This window comes from Protopterus annectens, chromosome 1.part2, assembly GCF_019279795.1.
Source record: "Protopterus annectens isolate FY-2018-M chromosome 1.part2, PAN1.0, whole genome shotgun sequence".
In the NCBI taxonomy this organism is placed as follows: Eukaryota; Metazoa; Chordata; order Ceratodontiformes; family Protopteridae; genus Protopterus; species Protopterus annectens.
Window position 1 is genome coordinate 1136546956 of NC_056727.1, and position 17224 is coordinate 1136564179.

At 35.6% G+C, this 17224-nt stretch overlaps 1 protein-coding gene across 2 annotated transcripts in view; it reads right to left on the bottom strand.

The window, feature by feature from the left end:
* The window catches only part of LOC122792261 (CD2-associated protein-like), a 1538751-nt gene that overhangs the window by 1230806 nt on the left and 290721 nt on the right, over positions 1-17224 (bottom strand). Inside the window, exon 2 of one of the 2 annotated variants that reach the window (XM_044060012.1) lies at positions 10291-10448. In XM_044060012.1, the coding sequence (XP_043915947.1) occupies positions 10291-10448 (158 nt within the window). Of the gene's footprint in view, positions 1-10290; positions 10452-17224 lie in introns of both variants that reach the window. The other variant, XM_044060011.1, reaches the window with a different exon arrangement.

Consider the following 17224-nt stretch of genomic DNA (forward strand, 5'->3'; position numbering starts at 1 on the left):
ACAGATCCCTCCCACTGTTAGCATGGGGCCCTGGCATAGATGGGAGTAGGCCTCAACCCACTTATCACTGGCAAATACACATATGCCATTTTTGGCGACATTAGTCAACATGACCAAATCACCTACAGCCAATTTTCAAGTTTGAGTGAAGTGAATAGTCCTAACACAGCATGCATTCTGTGATCCATCTTCTCCTATCTAGAGGATACTGCAAACCACAACTGATGCTCCAAAGAGCTTAGTCTATACAACTCTTTCTCCAACAGGTACCATCTAGAATGTGTGCTGCTGCCCACAACTCCATTCTTTGGTGAGTTTGAGGTGGAAGCACTCAGCATGTTTTGTGAGGTGGGAGGAACATCCAAAGAGGCACAGGGAAAACCTGCAAACTCCACACAGGTATTTGGCTGGAGTTCAGGATCAAACCTCATACCTTGTGCTTGGGAGGTGAAATCTCAACCATTATGGCAGCAGTGTTTTGACAAGACTCTATAATGTATAGAGAATATAAGTGGTGTTTACACTTCAGAATGCACATCAGCTTACAGTATTTTTCTCACACTTCATCATGGGTTTTAGAAGAGTGTGGACTGATGGATCTTGCTAACCATTATCCATGAATCACTTACATGATATTTCACTATGATGTTCAGCAAGAAATTACTTATAAACTTGGCCTTTTGTCTTTGGTGGATTTGTTCCATAGGTCAGTGCCCAGAATGTAAAAGTCATGCTATCCTGCAACTATTTTAAATAGGAGCCTAGCATAGCCGGTACTTTTCAATTATCGGGGCAACAGCTGTAATAAGCGCTTGGAATCTTAGAATGTGGTCACAGTGAAAGGAAGTTACACGGTCTCTACTTGTACTTTCTTTTATTCTTCTTGTAAATATTCACTCATTTCATGCTTATGCTTTTCATATTATTAACAACCTATGATTTCCTTTGTGTACTGCTTCTTGAGAAATATATAACGAGGGTCTGTGAACCTGCTTCACCTTTAATTGTATTGTGTGTAATCTGCAGTCCATGTTGAAGCTTTTTGAAATGCACAGTTTTTTTTACGCTTTACCCATATTTAAAATTGGGAATGTGACAGTGACACGAAACTGTACTTTCAGGTTCCTTCAGAGGGTACAAGCCTAGCTGGTACAACAAACAGTGTGTACTAATAGAAAGAAACTTTTCTTTGGGTTGGACACAGATGTTCATATTACATTTCACATACGGTTGTGAATTGTGTTACAGCTCATGGAAACTGTATTGTAAAAAATTATGAGACTACAATAATCTAAACATACTCCAAATAAAGCACATATTGCACTTTGAAGCTGTATCACATTCAGCTCATCAGTCCAAGATTTTACTATAGGGTTAGCACCTGTCCCTCTTTGGGTACTTTTGCTATTTATATTTATTTAGGTATTTATTTTTTTTATTTATTGCAGGACACATGTCCTGAGATTTTATTTAAACTATTTCTTAACTTTTCTTTAATAGTTACAAAACAACTGCTTTTATGCATCTAAAATGCCTAAATGTTATATGGGATACCGTAAGCAACTCAAATGCTACAAGAAAGAGCTTCACTAACTGTGGATATTTTTTGTCTTGCAAAACCTCACAATTCTTAAAAAAATGTCCCACGTTGGGTATTTGAAAAGGCATCTACCCTAACTGGGCAATACACAACTGTAAAAATCAAAACTGTCTATCTGTAATTGGTTCACGTAATTGCCTTCATGCTTGTAAGAGAAGTCCCTTTTCAATGGAGAATCGTCCCACATCACCAGCATCTGTGCGATCATTGCGAGCTCACTAGAACTGTTGGCCCAATAACGGAAAAGTACCGCATAGCCGAGGCAGCTGAGTGACTAGCTCCATATAATTTTTTCAATGGCAAGCTAGCCTGCATTTGAACCTACAATCTGCATTCAAACACAGGAGGAGTGATGGTAAGCCCTGCAGAGGGTCACTTCAGTTAAATTGCAGTAACTAACATTTGTACGTATGTGTAAATCCTAAACAGAAGTATTCCAGTTTATGCAGCTTTCAGTAGTAAAGTTTTTTTAGACGTCTACAATCCTGAGTGAGACTAGTTCAAGAAATTTGCAGTGCCATAAATTCACTAAAGAAAAGGGGGATATCCACTAGCCCATCAGTCCACTGCCTGTTGTGCTTTCCCAGCTTCTCAAGTGACTTTGAAAAATTTCCAGCCATCTGCAACAACAGCCTGATCACCTGTTTTCTTGCTCACTGGTAAGACTTTTTCCTACGTCACATTTTTTAGTATGGTTGCTATTCAACAGTATGGATATTTTCATGCATAATTTAAGCAAATGTAAAAAAATGCTATGTTGGTATACACAGCACATTAGTAAATGTAAAACCTTATTAGGGCAGGTTGATAGTAAGGCATTATGCAAATGTATTACAATATTTGACTGGTATCTCAAAGAAAACCATGTGAAATATGACAAATGTTTATTGTGTGCTTCAACAAAAACTGCATTTTGTGTATTATGCCATAAAATAATATTGCATCATATTGCTAAAAAATAGACTGTAAAGACAGATCTGAAGAATTAACTAAGGGTAAAGTGTTTCCATTACATTCTGATGTTGAACAGTTATGTCCTGTCACCACATGTGAGTCAAATCAGTTACTGATAAAACCCTTAGTACATTTTGTTACAAAGGAATGTAGTAAACTTCTAAAAGACAGACACAATGAGTTCAGGAAGCTTAGACAAGTTATACATACATCTTTTCAAAAGTGCATAGGAGTTTCAAATTCAGCAGAACAGCTTACTAAAGAATGTCAGAAAGACCATGCAACATTACTGAAACTTCAACAGCAGTTGCAGGATAAAGGAAATAAATTAGCTGAACTGACAGAGACTGGGAACTTCCTGCATACACAGCTAATCTGTGCAAAATAAATATATTTTATAATATGTTTATGTTTTGAAAATGGTTAAACATACATGGTAGGATGGTAGGATCTGATGTCTGGACAAATCATTCTTAAATGTTTTACTTTCATTCAGTTAAAGCAAGACATATATCAGTACTACAGTAAAGTAAAGCATATGAATGCCATTCATTAGCATAGTCAAAAAGTAAACAAAACTGTTCTAGTGTATAAAAATTAAATGAAAATAGTTAATAGGAGTAAAGATTTAAAGTCACAAGACTGACATGCTTGTATAAAGATATACAGATACAAGACAAACATGCAGTGTGTTCTTTTCATATAGAGTACATCTGTTACAATACACAAGAATAACAGTCAGACAACAGCAAATATAAATAATATAAATATAAATGTGTTGGTTAAACTAATATCTATTTTGTTTTTTACAATTTGTTTATAATTATATAGTAACACCAAACAGTTAAAGTTCTGAATTTTAAAAAGAAAATCACAGATGATATTAGTCAAACAGTTTTTGTAAAATTAATGGCAGGACAGTTAAATAGTTAAATAAATTAAAAAAAAAAATACTGAAATCCATGTAAGGTAATTGTAAAATGATGTCTATTTATGTTGTATAAATGCATAGTTATGCAAATCACAATCACATTAAAGGAAAAATGCCAAAAGAATTAACTATAGTTTACAGAGTATGAAACGTGAGCTCAGACCTTCCTAGACTGAATGAATAGTTACAGGAAATGCTGGAAAGATAAGATAAACAACAAGACTGATTGCCAGATAAGTAGCTTGAGTTTTTCTAAAGCATCATTGTTATTAAAACATAATTGTTAAAATGTTTACAGGCAACACTATTTAGTAATTGTCATAAAATGCCACAATTGTGCATAGATGTCACTGATAATCTGTTTGCAAGTAAATGTTAAAAGGACAAAAAAAAACCTCAGTTGCATCAAGTACAGCCAGCAAATGGGCTATAGTATATATACAGTTCAAATCAATTGTGCAGGAGGGTGTAAATACCTACTAATGATCAAATCAGATAAAAGTCCATAGTTTATTAGTAACCAAATAACATAAATGTATGGCCAAAGTGTTGGGCTGACATGCATTCTATTCTCACAGCATAGGGCAGATAAATAGTGCTGAAGTACTACAGGGGGAGGGGCACTTTCTCAGTTTTACACTGACTGTATAAGCAGTACTGAACAAGGGTCTGAAATAAAGTTACAGAAAAAATAAATAATAAGGGTCTAAAATAAAGCTACAGGAAAAAAATATTTCATTCTTTCTTGACAATACTCTTATGAGAGGAAAAAACAGGTATTAGTGTATTAGAAATACTGGTAAACTGGATTAAACCTGACAGGATAAGATATTTTACAAGTTGTTAATAGCTATCATAATGGTTAAACAAGAGATGATTTAAAATTGCTTTATTAAAGCTATACAAGAGAGAATAAAGATATGCAAAATGCATAAATGTTTCTAATAGCAAGAATGGTCACTATTTCAATATGTTTTTGGCAAAACAATGTTGGTATAAAAAGCATGAATATTTTTAATAATTGTTGAGTATGTAGTTTAAAATAACAGGACATATGGATATGGTATCAGTTCCACTAGATATTTCTAAAGAGACAAACATTTTCCAAGATTTTGCTTAATATTAATGTTATTAAATTTGTAAGATTAGACTAAATGTACTTTATAGTCTTTGTATGTACAAATGCAAAAGAATTCAGTACAAATGAGATTAATGTCTAGTAATAAATATGTGTGAAAAACATATTTAATAAAAAGTGGGTCCAGTATACCTAGTAAATTGAAATGCATAAATAGCAAACAGTCTATGTAAATACATACTGTACAGAATACATTGTAGCAGTTCAGAGACATGAACACAATGTTATGGTTAAAATGACATTGAAATTGTGCATTTTCAGTAGTGTATAAATGCTTGCAGCAGCACATAGTTATTGTCTCATAGTTAATTTAACAGCTGCAAAGAGTTAATGAAACAGTTCTAAGTCATAAATTAAATTCTGTGATTGCAAAAGAATAAATTGATCAAGTTAAAAAAAATAATAATAATAACATTAAAGCAGACACAGCTCATAACTGATAAAATATTTTCACAGAATGGTCTGCAAAAGAAAAAGTTGTTAAATGCATTCAGTTTTGGTAGTAATACTTTAATATCATTGTATTAACTATGTAAAATTGCATTTTGATTTGTTGTATCAAACTAAAGGTTTGTTTCTTGTGTTTTCTATATAAAATGTTTTGAGTATGTTTAAAAACAGAGGGAATTGTTAGATTTTATGACTATAAATCTGAAATTAATTATGTTGTAAATATGCTGAAAGAAAAGGCTTGCTTAAATGCAGAAACAAAGTTTAAGTAATATGTGATCAGCAGTCATACTAAATGACCATGGCTTGGAAAAGGAATCTGCTGAATGGACATTCTTCCCTTACAGACTCAGAAACAGGATGTATGCAAGAGCAAAAATACAAAATCTGCTTTTAAAGAATGGACATTTTTCCCTTACAGACTCAAAACAGGATGTATGCAAGAACAAAAATGCAAAATCTGCTTTTAAAGAACAATGACATGTTATTCTGCATGGAAAAACAGGATGGCACAAGAACAGATGTTTTTTATACAAAGATCCAAATAAAATACAGGATGTTCACACTGTCAGAAAAGCTGATCTCTGACAATGTGTTTTCTCAAAAATATGTTTTTCTTCATAAAAAACAGGATATGCTTATCAGCATTGACATAAGAACACATGTTTCTATACACAGATTCAAATAGAATACAGGACAATGTGTTTCCTCAAAAATATGTTTTTCTACATGGACATCAGGACACTGTTACAGGATATTCACACTGTCAGAAAAGCTGGTCTCTTACAAGACATTGTTAAACAAGGAAGTTTAGTATTGTTTCTACAGGATAAGCAATTCTCCAAAATATGTTTATGCATGACTAAAAACTGTATATAAAGAGCTGTATAAATCCAGTTGGTTAGAGGGATGGTAGGGACACAAGTCCTAAGGTAAATGTTGTATCTCTCACATCATCTGTACTATATGAGAAGTAAAGTTGGAACAGTACTTTTAAGCTGTAACGTGTTTCCGTTTGGTTTATTATAAAAAGTTATTGGTTACTGCTCTCTAAAGTTGATGCTGCAAAGTATATTCTCTCATCAGTGTATATTCTGCAAGTTTCTGTATGCAACAGACTGTGAATGCAAATATAACTAGACTTTGAATTTTAGCAGAATCCAGCCAGCAAGACTGAGTGTCTTAAGAAGACTTCAAATCCCACAGCAAGAAGCAGCAAGCAGTAAGCACGTAAATCTCACAATATTTTTTCAAGCCTAATCAAGGGAATAACATTTTCTTCCCTGTTTATTTGTATGACTGCTCACTGAGTAGAGGGCAGAAACCTACATTTAATACTTTATGTATCGGTACACCTTCATCTTTCAGTGACAGTAGCCAACTGAGCTTCTTAAATGCACTGGTGAGCAAAAGGTTCGGCAAGCAAAGAGAATCTGAACATTCTTTTTCTGCAGTCTGGAGCTTGTGAATATTGTATGCAGAATGAAAGACACATAATAGTAATCCATACTCCAGTTTTGGAAGAAGTACATTTTTACAAAAGGAAATGCAAGCAACACCAAGAGTGATGAAAGCTGGTTTTAGCAAGGACTTGAAAACGTCTGTTTCAAGAGAGCGTTGGGGCCATTTTGTTGTATTAGTACCTAAGGTAATTTTTTGTAAGCTGATGATGAGTAATATGTGGTTTACAGTTTCAAATTCCCTAGTCATATCAATAAATATGTCAGCTGGAGGCAATTGTTGATACATCTGGTGCTGAGAGAAGGGCAGTAGAAGTACTAAATGCATTTCTGAAACTATGCTGTTTGTTGGACAGGAGGACACATTTAGCATTTGTTTGTATAGAATTTTCACAAAGATTTTGATAAGAGATTAGATACTGGTGATTGGTCTATAATCTTTTTTTGGGTTTTCGAGAGTGTACCGTTCTGCTTTTGGAGTTAGTTTTGAAGCAATTCATACAACTGCAAGATTCCCAGAAACCATGTGAGTCTCATTTTGTGAGGGGGCAATTGCATGAGTCACTGGCTTTGCAAATCACTGCATCCATATTCCCACAAAACAGTGATCTGACAGCCAATTGTAATTAAGGGGAGATAGACAGGGTAACCCTTTGCATGGAGAATGTGAGTGTAAAATTTGCAATCACTGTATCCATATTCCCAGAAAACATTGATCTGATAGGAAAAAAGTCATTTTTGTTTTTTAACAAGTTTCTAAGCATGTCCTTTTGCCTTTTGCATAATCCACTTTGCAACTTTCTTCAGGAGCATAAAACCAACTTGTATCCATATTTTCCAGACAGATGTAATCCTGAAAAATTTAGTCTGAATAAAATGGATGCCAAAAAGTATCTGATATACTATTTTTAAAGAATGGCAAATTTATGACACTTGCATAACTTTTGTTGTTTAATTTGTTAAATATGGAGAAAGGAAAACTATTACTAAATAATTACTTTCTGATTACCTGGCTGAATCCAGTTACATTTTTCAAGCAGGGAAATCATTATCACTCTTAAAGCCAATTCATCTAGAGTGAATTTTTACCACTTCCAAATCATATTTTATGAGGGGCTCATCCTAGGATATCTGCACTGCTTCAATCTGATCTTGCACCCTTACTTTGATCAAGCACTAATACCTGGGCATCATGTTAGAGTGACCCATGGTTTGCAAGGATGTTTCTTAATGGTCTACTATCACTGACCTTTCTGCTTTCCTATTTGAGAAGATTCTGCTCAGCAAATATTCACCTTTAATAAATTTTCATATCTCTCAACCTCTTAGAGCAAGAAATCTGGACAAAGCTATAAATAATGGGGGGAGAAAGACCCAAAAATAGGGACATTTTTTAAATATTGCTCTTACAAACTTAGAAGGTAGATAGAATAACAGATTTTGCATTAGCATTAATTTTCTGAAGGGTATGAAGTCTGAAACTCAAATGTCTCTCATTATTTTCTGACTTAAATAATAAATGATTTGCCAAAGATTTGCTAGAAAACTGCAATTTTATGAAAAATGGACCAAAAATATGAGTCAAAAATCTGGACATTCTATGAAAATCTGTTACAGTTGAGAGGTATGTTTCTGATATTTAGTCTATGTAAAATAGGTAAGTTGTGTTGGCCCTTACCACAACTCTAGATTTTCATACACTAAAATTAGAAGGGTGTGAACTCCTTTTTTCCAGTGTGGATTTTTTTTTTCTAAAAACACTGCTGCCTGAAATAGACTTCTCTTAGCAGCAGTGATAATAAAGATGGAGGAGAAATAAGAAATACATTGGAAAGGTGTAAATAAGTTCTATGAATTGTAAAGGAAGTGGGAAATGCCCACATCGGATGTAGTCGAATGGGAAATGCCCCCATTGGATGTAGTCTCGAATGTAAGATTATATAGATAATATACTAGTAGAATCAACTGAATAAAGTGTCCATGTCTGCAGCAGTGTGTGTCTGTTGTATCCCTATCAGAAATTAACTGCACGGAATTAATGAATATTTCTTAAAAATAAATAACCTTTGAGACCTAATTACTATTATAAGTCCATAAGAAACTGTACTCCATCCCTTAAGAAATTCAAAAAATGTTTACTAGTAGTGCCTGTCTGCATGTCCGTGTATGTCTGTGTGTGCACATGCAGCATGTGTGGTGTGCGCACACATGCACATGCAAACACAAACGTGAATATGGGGGAGGTGACAGTAGTGCATTGTTTCCCAAATTGTAAGGAATGCATTTATTCCTTCAACTGCAGTTTAGCTTCATGTTACAAAACCTATCTTAGTATCCCAAAAGTACCAACACTTCACAAAGGTAATGCACCCCAGGACACGGAAGCTGAATTCCAAACTCTTTATTCCACGGGTTAAGCGCTTTCATCCAACCTCTGTTGGACTTCTTCAGAACTAATAATTGATTCATGCATTGGTTAATATGTGTTTTTTAATTGTTTAATTCAATTATGTGTGTTAAGGTGTGTATAAAAGGGGTGAGTTTTTTATTATTAGTTGTTCTGAAGTCCAACAGAGGTTGGATGAAAGCGCTTAACCTGTGGAATAAAGAGTTTGGAATTCAGCTTCCGTGTCCTGGGGTGCTTTACCTTTGTTACAAAACCTGGCATCAAACAAAACAAAAGAAAAGAATATATTTCTAAGAAAGGTAGGGACCTAATGTTTTTCAGTTTATAAGCTTCCTTATATAGTTTATGAGCAAGCAGGTAAACTGAATGCATTTGACATGGCATTTGTATTTCAGCTTTGTTTCTTTAATTTCAATTCACAGTTGTGAGATGACTCATACTATAGCTATGTGGGTGACAGGTGTTTTTTTTTTTTTTTTTTTTTTTTGGCAGAGCACAGACACATCATATCAGATTACTATGACTGACAAGGTTGCCAGTTAATGCAGCCAACCAGGTGACTGTTATGGCAATATTACGTATAACCTAATCTGGTCTCCTGTTATAGCATCAAAACTGTCAGTAGTGTCTGGGAAACTAGTCTCTGCCTGTGGGGTGCTGTCCTTGAATGCCAGGTAACATTGCAGCTCAAGTGACATGGCAGCTTTTCCCAGCAGATGTGTGACTGCATGTTGTACTTGTGTGTAGTGCCCATGTACAGCCAGTGTCTTCGCATCTTTCACAATGACACAAAAGATGAGAAATTAAGGGCCTGCTAGTTCTTCAGTCAATGTGCATGCTGTCCAAAACAGCTAGTGCCTTACACCTCCTGCATGGAGCCAAGAACATTTTCTGTGTTTATTTATAACATCTTCATTATATGTTATAGGGGTTAGGAGCAAGATTATTAATGGCAGACTGCCGTGATATACATATTTGGGTGACAATTCTGAGACTATATTTCAAAGTACATTTAGTCACTATTTAATAATAAAATGCAGTTATTTATAAAAAAAAAAAAAAAAAAAAAAAGACATACAGCACCAGCCAGACTTTGGAGCATGGATGTTTCTAGCATTTTACCCCAAATATGTTATACTCACTGAACACTTACTGATCGTCCACCTTATTGTGTCCACACACATCCATATATTATCATTCAATCTTCAAAACCAAAAGAGTCACAGATCCCTCCAATGTTCAAGTGCACAGATAAGTTATCTTAGGTGTGTTCTGTTATATTCATTGCAATAAGTAATCATGGACCAAATGATAAAGATGTATTTATTTTGTTGATAGTGTAACCATTACCTGAACAAAATGTCTGGGGAAGCATCCTTTCTTTCCATTCAGCTCTCCGAAAAGCCATCCTGACTCCCCAGATGGTTTTACATTCTTAATGATGTCACCTGCCTTGACTGTGAGTTCATCTCCAAGCTGTCCTTCAAAATCAACCACCACAATAACATCTGCTGGGAAAAACAGGGTTCATACGGATTAGTGTTTTGCAAAGATCCTCACAGTTTTTATCACAGCAGAAAGCTGAAGATCTGATGAGCAGTAGATTTCATTTATTAAATTTAGCTCATGAAATTCATCTGATTTATCTGTATATACACACACACACACATATATATATATATATATATATATATATATATATATATATATATATATATATGTATACATGTTAACTTTATATAACAAGAGGCACTTTAAAAAGAAAAATAAATAGGCATGTTAAAACTATTTGCTCATGCAAAAACAAATTCCTTTACAAACTTGAAAAACAAGTTTACTACAGTCTTGTTTGGCAGCAGTTCGGGAGTGCAGTAAAGCAAAGACAGGATCATGACAAGTATGGTGTACATCAGGGTAAGTATTGCTTCCACAAAAGGCGACTGTATTAAATCACAGAATTAGACAAGTGTAGCAGGAACATAACTGTGGAAAGTGATGATTTTTGCAATGGGTGAGAGACTGTTCATAGTCCGAACATTTACAGATCACTCATAAACTCAGTTTACCATTCACTTATAAGGCAACCTGAAAACAGAGGTTGATGGTATTACATAACTAAGCAACAAAATATATTCTGGACTACTAAAATGTGTAAGTCTAAAGGTGCCCATAGCTAAACTATTTATATACACCTTGACTCCTTTCTCCATCTATTAGAAAGAATAAAGTGTCATTAATAACTCCATGAGTTACGTCTTCTCTGCTTCCCTCCATTAGCTTCCCTTTATTTTACCCATTAAATGTCTGACCTTTCCCAGTACATACCTCCTTATAACAAGTGGCTTTTCACCTTAACTTCTTCTTCTTCTTACCTGCAACACTTCTACCATGCTCTAACAGCAAGACTACCGAGACAGCACAGATTGTTTGTAGAATGAATTAATTAGCTGAATGCCATGTATGCTGCAAAGGTTAAATTTTATCTCATATTATCTAGACTGTACATCTTATTAAATTGTTCCTGTGACCTGTCTCTTGGTAAATGCTGAATATAAATAGACACTATACATAACTGCATATTCCACCATGTAACTTGTATTCATTATATTTATTTGTACCTAATGTAATGGTTATACTCAAAAACTGGTGGATGTTAAGTTATAGAGCCTTGTGAAGCTTTTCACCCCTGCTCGGTTCTACAAATGAGTCCTGCCCAGAAGTGACTACCTGGCTACCAAAGTGCAACAAATTAATCAAATATCTAATTACACATGTAATGCAGTCCGAGCAGAACAAGGTGGCACAAATGCATGCATTCTTATGAAAATATCTTGATAGGTTGATTCTCATTAAAAAAAAAGGTTTTGAAACTTTGTTCTTGTTTTTCCTGCTATACAGATACCTAAGTTAAGTAATAGGATCCTAAATCTCATTGTAAAGATGTCACTGTACTGATAGACTGGTCCAAGGTTTCCATTACAACTTACTGTCCATGAAGCTTAACAAATAGTGACTAAATCACAAAGAAGCTCTGTCAGCAGCATTATTACTGAATATTTTCTAAGCACAAATTACTTTCCTTACGTTTGTCTACTTTCTAAACATATGAGCAACACAATTCAGTTCAGTCTAACAACAAAATCCAAAACAACCTGTCTTACAATATACCAACACCCAAGAGTTCTGAACCAGTCACAATGAAACATCATTAACATTTAATTACTGAATTAGCAAGTGAGACAGAAAGGCAAGGTTACACTATCAGAATCCTGATGTGTAACCAATGTTTTCTCCAGATTCTTAGGTCACATATGGTAATCATTAAAGTGAAATCCCTAATGAAGAATTTCTAGATCATTAAGCTTTTCTTAATGTTTTTGAACAGCTGTCTCATCAAAAATCCCATATACTTCACTCCTGCCTAGACATGAATCACAAGGGTGGGACATCTATGGATCCTGGTAACTAAAGAAACAAATGCCTGACTAGACTCACATGCAATGCCATTTAAAGAATTATCATGGACATGACAAACAATGACATAGGAAACCTTCAGACACTGGATCCAACCTAGTTTGGATTTGTCAATGGGCAGATCAGGCTTACTCAACTTGGTGAACTTCTTTAAGAATGTCACCAAAGCAATGGATGAGGGCAAAACAGTACATACTGCCTACCTTGACCTAGCCAAAGCATTCAACACAACACCCCATGTAGGCATTGTAGACAAACTCACAAAATTAGGTATAAACCCTTATGTCACCTGCTGGATAGCCAGCTGGCTCAATGACAACACCCAGAAGTTAGGATAGGGGAGTCTACCTCTAGAAAAAGGCCAGTCACTAATGAAGTTCTTCCAGACTCGGTGCTGAAGCTGCTCTTTTTGGTACCTACTTCTCTAAAGTCATGGCCAACATCAAGGGCCTCTGGCTGAACAGGTCTGCAGCTGATTGCAAACTAGGTGTAGTCATAGAATCCCTCAGAGTCACAAATACCCTCTAAGAAGGCCTAACACACAGCAATAATTGATGCCAGAGCCACAGTCTAAAACTCAATGCCAAGAAATGCATAATAGTATCTTTTAGGAAGATGGCCACCCTTGGAAATTAACATTTTGATAATACACACCTAAGAATAAACCCAGTGATCGTGGATTTGGAAACGCATGTAGACAGTAGCCTGGCTTTTAACCATCAAGTAGAAAGGAAATCATTTTAGGTTGCATAACTTATAAGCAAGGGTATGGCATCCAGAGCCCTCATTGTTCTGCTGTACTAGACCCTCATCAGACCAATCACTGAGTGCAACACCACTATGTTAAGTACCTGATCAGGCATATGCAACAACTGGAGCATCCACAGACATTGGTCACAAAAAAGAATACAGGGCATAAACAACATGTCCTACACAAACTGCTTCAAAGCCCTATTCCTGAACTCAGCCTTAAGATTGCTAAGAGGTGCTCTATGCCTGGCTTATAAAGCATCCTCTTCTCCCACTCTGCTGATGCTGTTGCATATTCACAAAACAAACGGCATCAGAATTACGTGATCTAGGGACCTAAACTTCATCTGCAACATAAATAGGGCATGTTGGATTGACAGGTATACATTTCAGAGGCTACTACCCCTTCTCTGGAACAGGCTTCCCATTCTTTTGAAGCAAGGTTCCTCTGTATCCCAATTTAAATGTAATTTGGACCATTGGATAGGGAACCAGAAGTTTATCTCTGGTCTGGCATCTATTTCACTGTTAGGCACTGGCAGCCTGTAAATGCTTGACAACCCATGCTCAAGCCTACATATACCCCTTAAAATAGCCCTAGGGTATCAACACTTGTCAAATATATTTGGTAAGCATGGCTAGGCACCAAACACCCCCCCCTGGGGTTATTAGCCTAGTAACTACTTATTAGCCTATGAACCTATAATCACAGGTGCCCGTTTGACAATCATATATCCAGTCACTTTGCCACTGAACTAAGTACACAAGGATTCGAGTTTGTACTACAAAGTTATAGATGTATCCCTTAAAAGCCAAAATAAACTGTGCTGTATCCTAAACACTATGCAGTTATCATGACAGGGCATGCTGATTCAGTATCTGACTCTACATCTAACAGCTGGAACAAGTACCCTTAATCATAAAGTCTTATCAAATGTCAGCCTTAATAAACTATACCATACAACAGGGCACATTTTATAGCTGTCTTGGGCCCCACATCTTCACCTGAACCTTTCACCTGAACCTTACCCTACCAACCCACAGATCTTCTTAAGTCCATTTGGTCCCAGCTAGTGTAACCACCACATATTCACTGGGTTGGCATTTCCTCTTTACATGAGAGATAAGAGTCAGGAATCAGACTGAATATCTAGGTTACCACACTAGTGCTGAAAGGAACTGTTACATGTTCAGTATAACTCCTTCTGCATGCATACTTCTGTGTAATGCAGGTTACCTGACTATGTAAGATCACAAGGTAACATCAAAGATACATATTCTAAACATGGAAGTTCCCAAAACGTTCTACCTGTAGATGGAGCTAGTGCGTTGTTCCCACAGAAGAACTGATATGATGCGGAAAATCCTTGCCCAAGAATGGAGTACTGATCCTCAAGCTCTTGATTTTCCCTTATAGTACCTGATCCTCTGGTATCCAGGCTGCTAGTTGAGCTCAGGGTGGCATCAATGCATGTTAGTATCTGGTCTGTGCAATAGCAGACTGGCCTATAAGATGGAGCAAATGCATATTGATCATGATGGCTGAGATTTTAGGCACTGCACTAGTTAGGAGAGCACCCTGCAAACCCACACCACAACTTTTAGCCTAGATCTTACGTTATATTATACAAGCTTTGAAATGTCACAAGTGCATTATCACTGTGTAAATACCCATCAATTGTCCAGATTTTTGCCTCACATTTTCAGTCTGTTCCTCATAAAATCTTTAGTTTTCTGGCAAATAATTGGGAATTGGATTCACTAAATAATGATAGCCTTTTTGAGTTTTGGACTTCGTATCCTTCGGAAAATGCACAGTAACACCAAACTTTTTATTCTAACCACTTTTTAAGTCTATAAGAGCAATATTTAAAATTTGCCCCCCCCCCCCCCCATTATTTTAAGTTTTGTTGAGATTTCTTGTTCTAAGAGGTTGAGTGGTATAGTTGTAAATGAAACACTACTACAGAACAAAAGCTACATTTTCTATGAAAAACCTGGGCAAAAGTAAATTTACTTTACAAAACATTCAGTGACAGTTATGGCAGTCAAAGATCACTGTTGTAATCCAGCTTGTTTCTTTTCCCTTGACTAAACCATAGTGACCATACCATGTATGGTCCTTGCCTTCCTCTTCTTCTGCTGTTGACATTCCATGAGTCAGTCCCATGTGTTCCAAAGTTCTCCAGCTGTACAAGTCCCATCACCACTGCACCCACTACTTTCTCACCTTTTAACCTATCCATTCAATCTTCTTTTTATATTTCCTTATTCCTAAACATTATCCCTTGTGAAAAATATTACCTTTTGTGTACTTATTATGCATTTCAAATATGTTATTTTTTCATATCACGTCATATTTATTTCCTTCCTTGTAGTATATGCAGAAAGCACGTTCTGTGCAACTGTCACCCTGATTTGAATTTGCATGAGAATTGATTAGCCTCCCATGATCCTGTAAATGTGTTACCATCAGAACCTTATGTAGAATTCCATATTATACAGACTTCTATCAAGGATATGACTGAACAGTGACTGGCATAAAGAATAATTCCAAGCGTACCTTTCAACTGTCCTGATTTCTGCAGCATCTCCAGATTTTTACCTATTATTTTTTGGTCTGTAGCTCATAAAATGTGTGGTTTTGTGGCAAATTCATTCAAGACTGAAGTTACTGAATAATGATAGACATTTGAGTTTCAGACTTCATATCCTTCAGAAACCACACGCTAACACATTCTAAAAACTTTCTAAGGTTATTTAAAATATGTCCCTATTTCTGAGCATTTGTCATCCCCCCCCCCCCCCCTTATTTTGACTTTGTCCGGATTTCTTGTGCTAAGCAGTTGAGAGCTATAATTGCTAGAACTTCAAAACCATTTATGTGGCAAATTTCTTGGCATGTAAAGCCTCAAACAATTTTGTAAAGTTCATCTGTGTTTCCTCACAGGAACAACCCAGACTCTCTTAAGTATTGTTAGATCAGACTGGTTACTGTATCAAATGAAGCAGGTATAAGCATTTGGTTAACTATGTCTGTGTCAGTTCCTACTATAGAAACCAAAAATTATGTATGCAGTTGATACATTATAGTCCACTATGGTCACATATAGTAAATTAATGACAAAAAATTACATGCACAATAGCACAATATAATCTGAAGAGGCTGAATATTCTTGCTCATCATGTCATATAACATAAATATGTGTTTTTCATTTCAGTATATCTAATAATTTGTAAAACTGTTACTGTATTACAGATGTTACACCATTATTTTAAAATTATAGAAGCTGCAACCTTTTCCCTCCTGTATAAATTCTGATGCAGTGTAGTTTTCAAGGCACCAGACTATGAATTTTGGACTAATCAATTGAGATGATTTTATGAAAATTGAGAATGTCTTTAGAGTTAGCAAAATTGCATTTTTTTATTTAAATATAGTCTTTCATTTGTTTTTCCGTACTCTAAAAGCTCTGAAACCTGGCTGTTGATTGCACCCAGCTCTAAATAGCCTGTCTTGGCTGTATTCTTAAAAACAACTGAAAGGTTAGTTTATCTGCTGAGAGCAACAAGGCCTTAAAAAAGTCTTATAGTCATGATTATGTACATTTTTAGCTTTTTTAAGGTTTGAGCATTACCATTGTTTCTAGAATGTATGAAACTATCTTTACATAATTTAATAAACAGTGCTTTCCTTTAATTGCAGTGAAAATTCTACTTCCAGACTTCTCATAGTCTCTAGAGTCCCAGAATCATTGCATGTCAATAAGTTAGCTTGTCTTTTGTGAGGGTCCAATGGGAAGAAAAGGCTTATACCTAGCACCCTGCTTTTTGAAAAAAATCATGTTAGCAAAGGGTATGCAGCTTCAATAACTTAAGAAGTGTATTTTCTTGTATGTTAATGTACAGTGGTCTGCTTTTGTTTGGAATGGGAAACTCTGCTTTCTGAATTTCAGTTACAACAGTGATGGTGAACTTATGACACGCATGTCAAAGGTGACATATGCCATAATGTTTTGGGTGACACGTCAATGATCACCAACACCCAAGTTACCAAAGA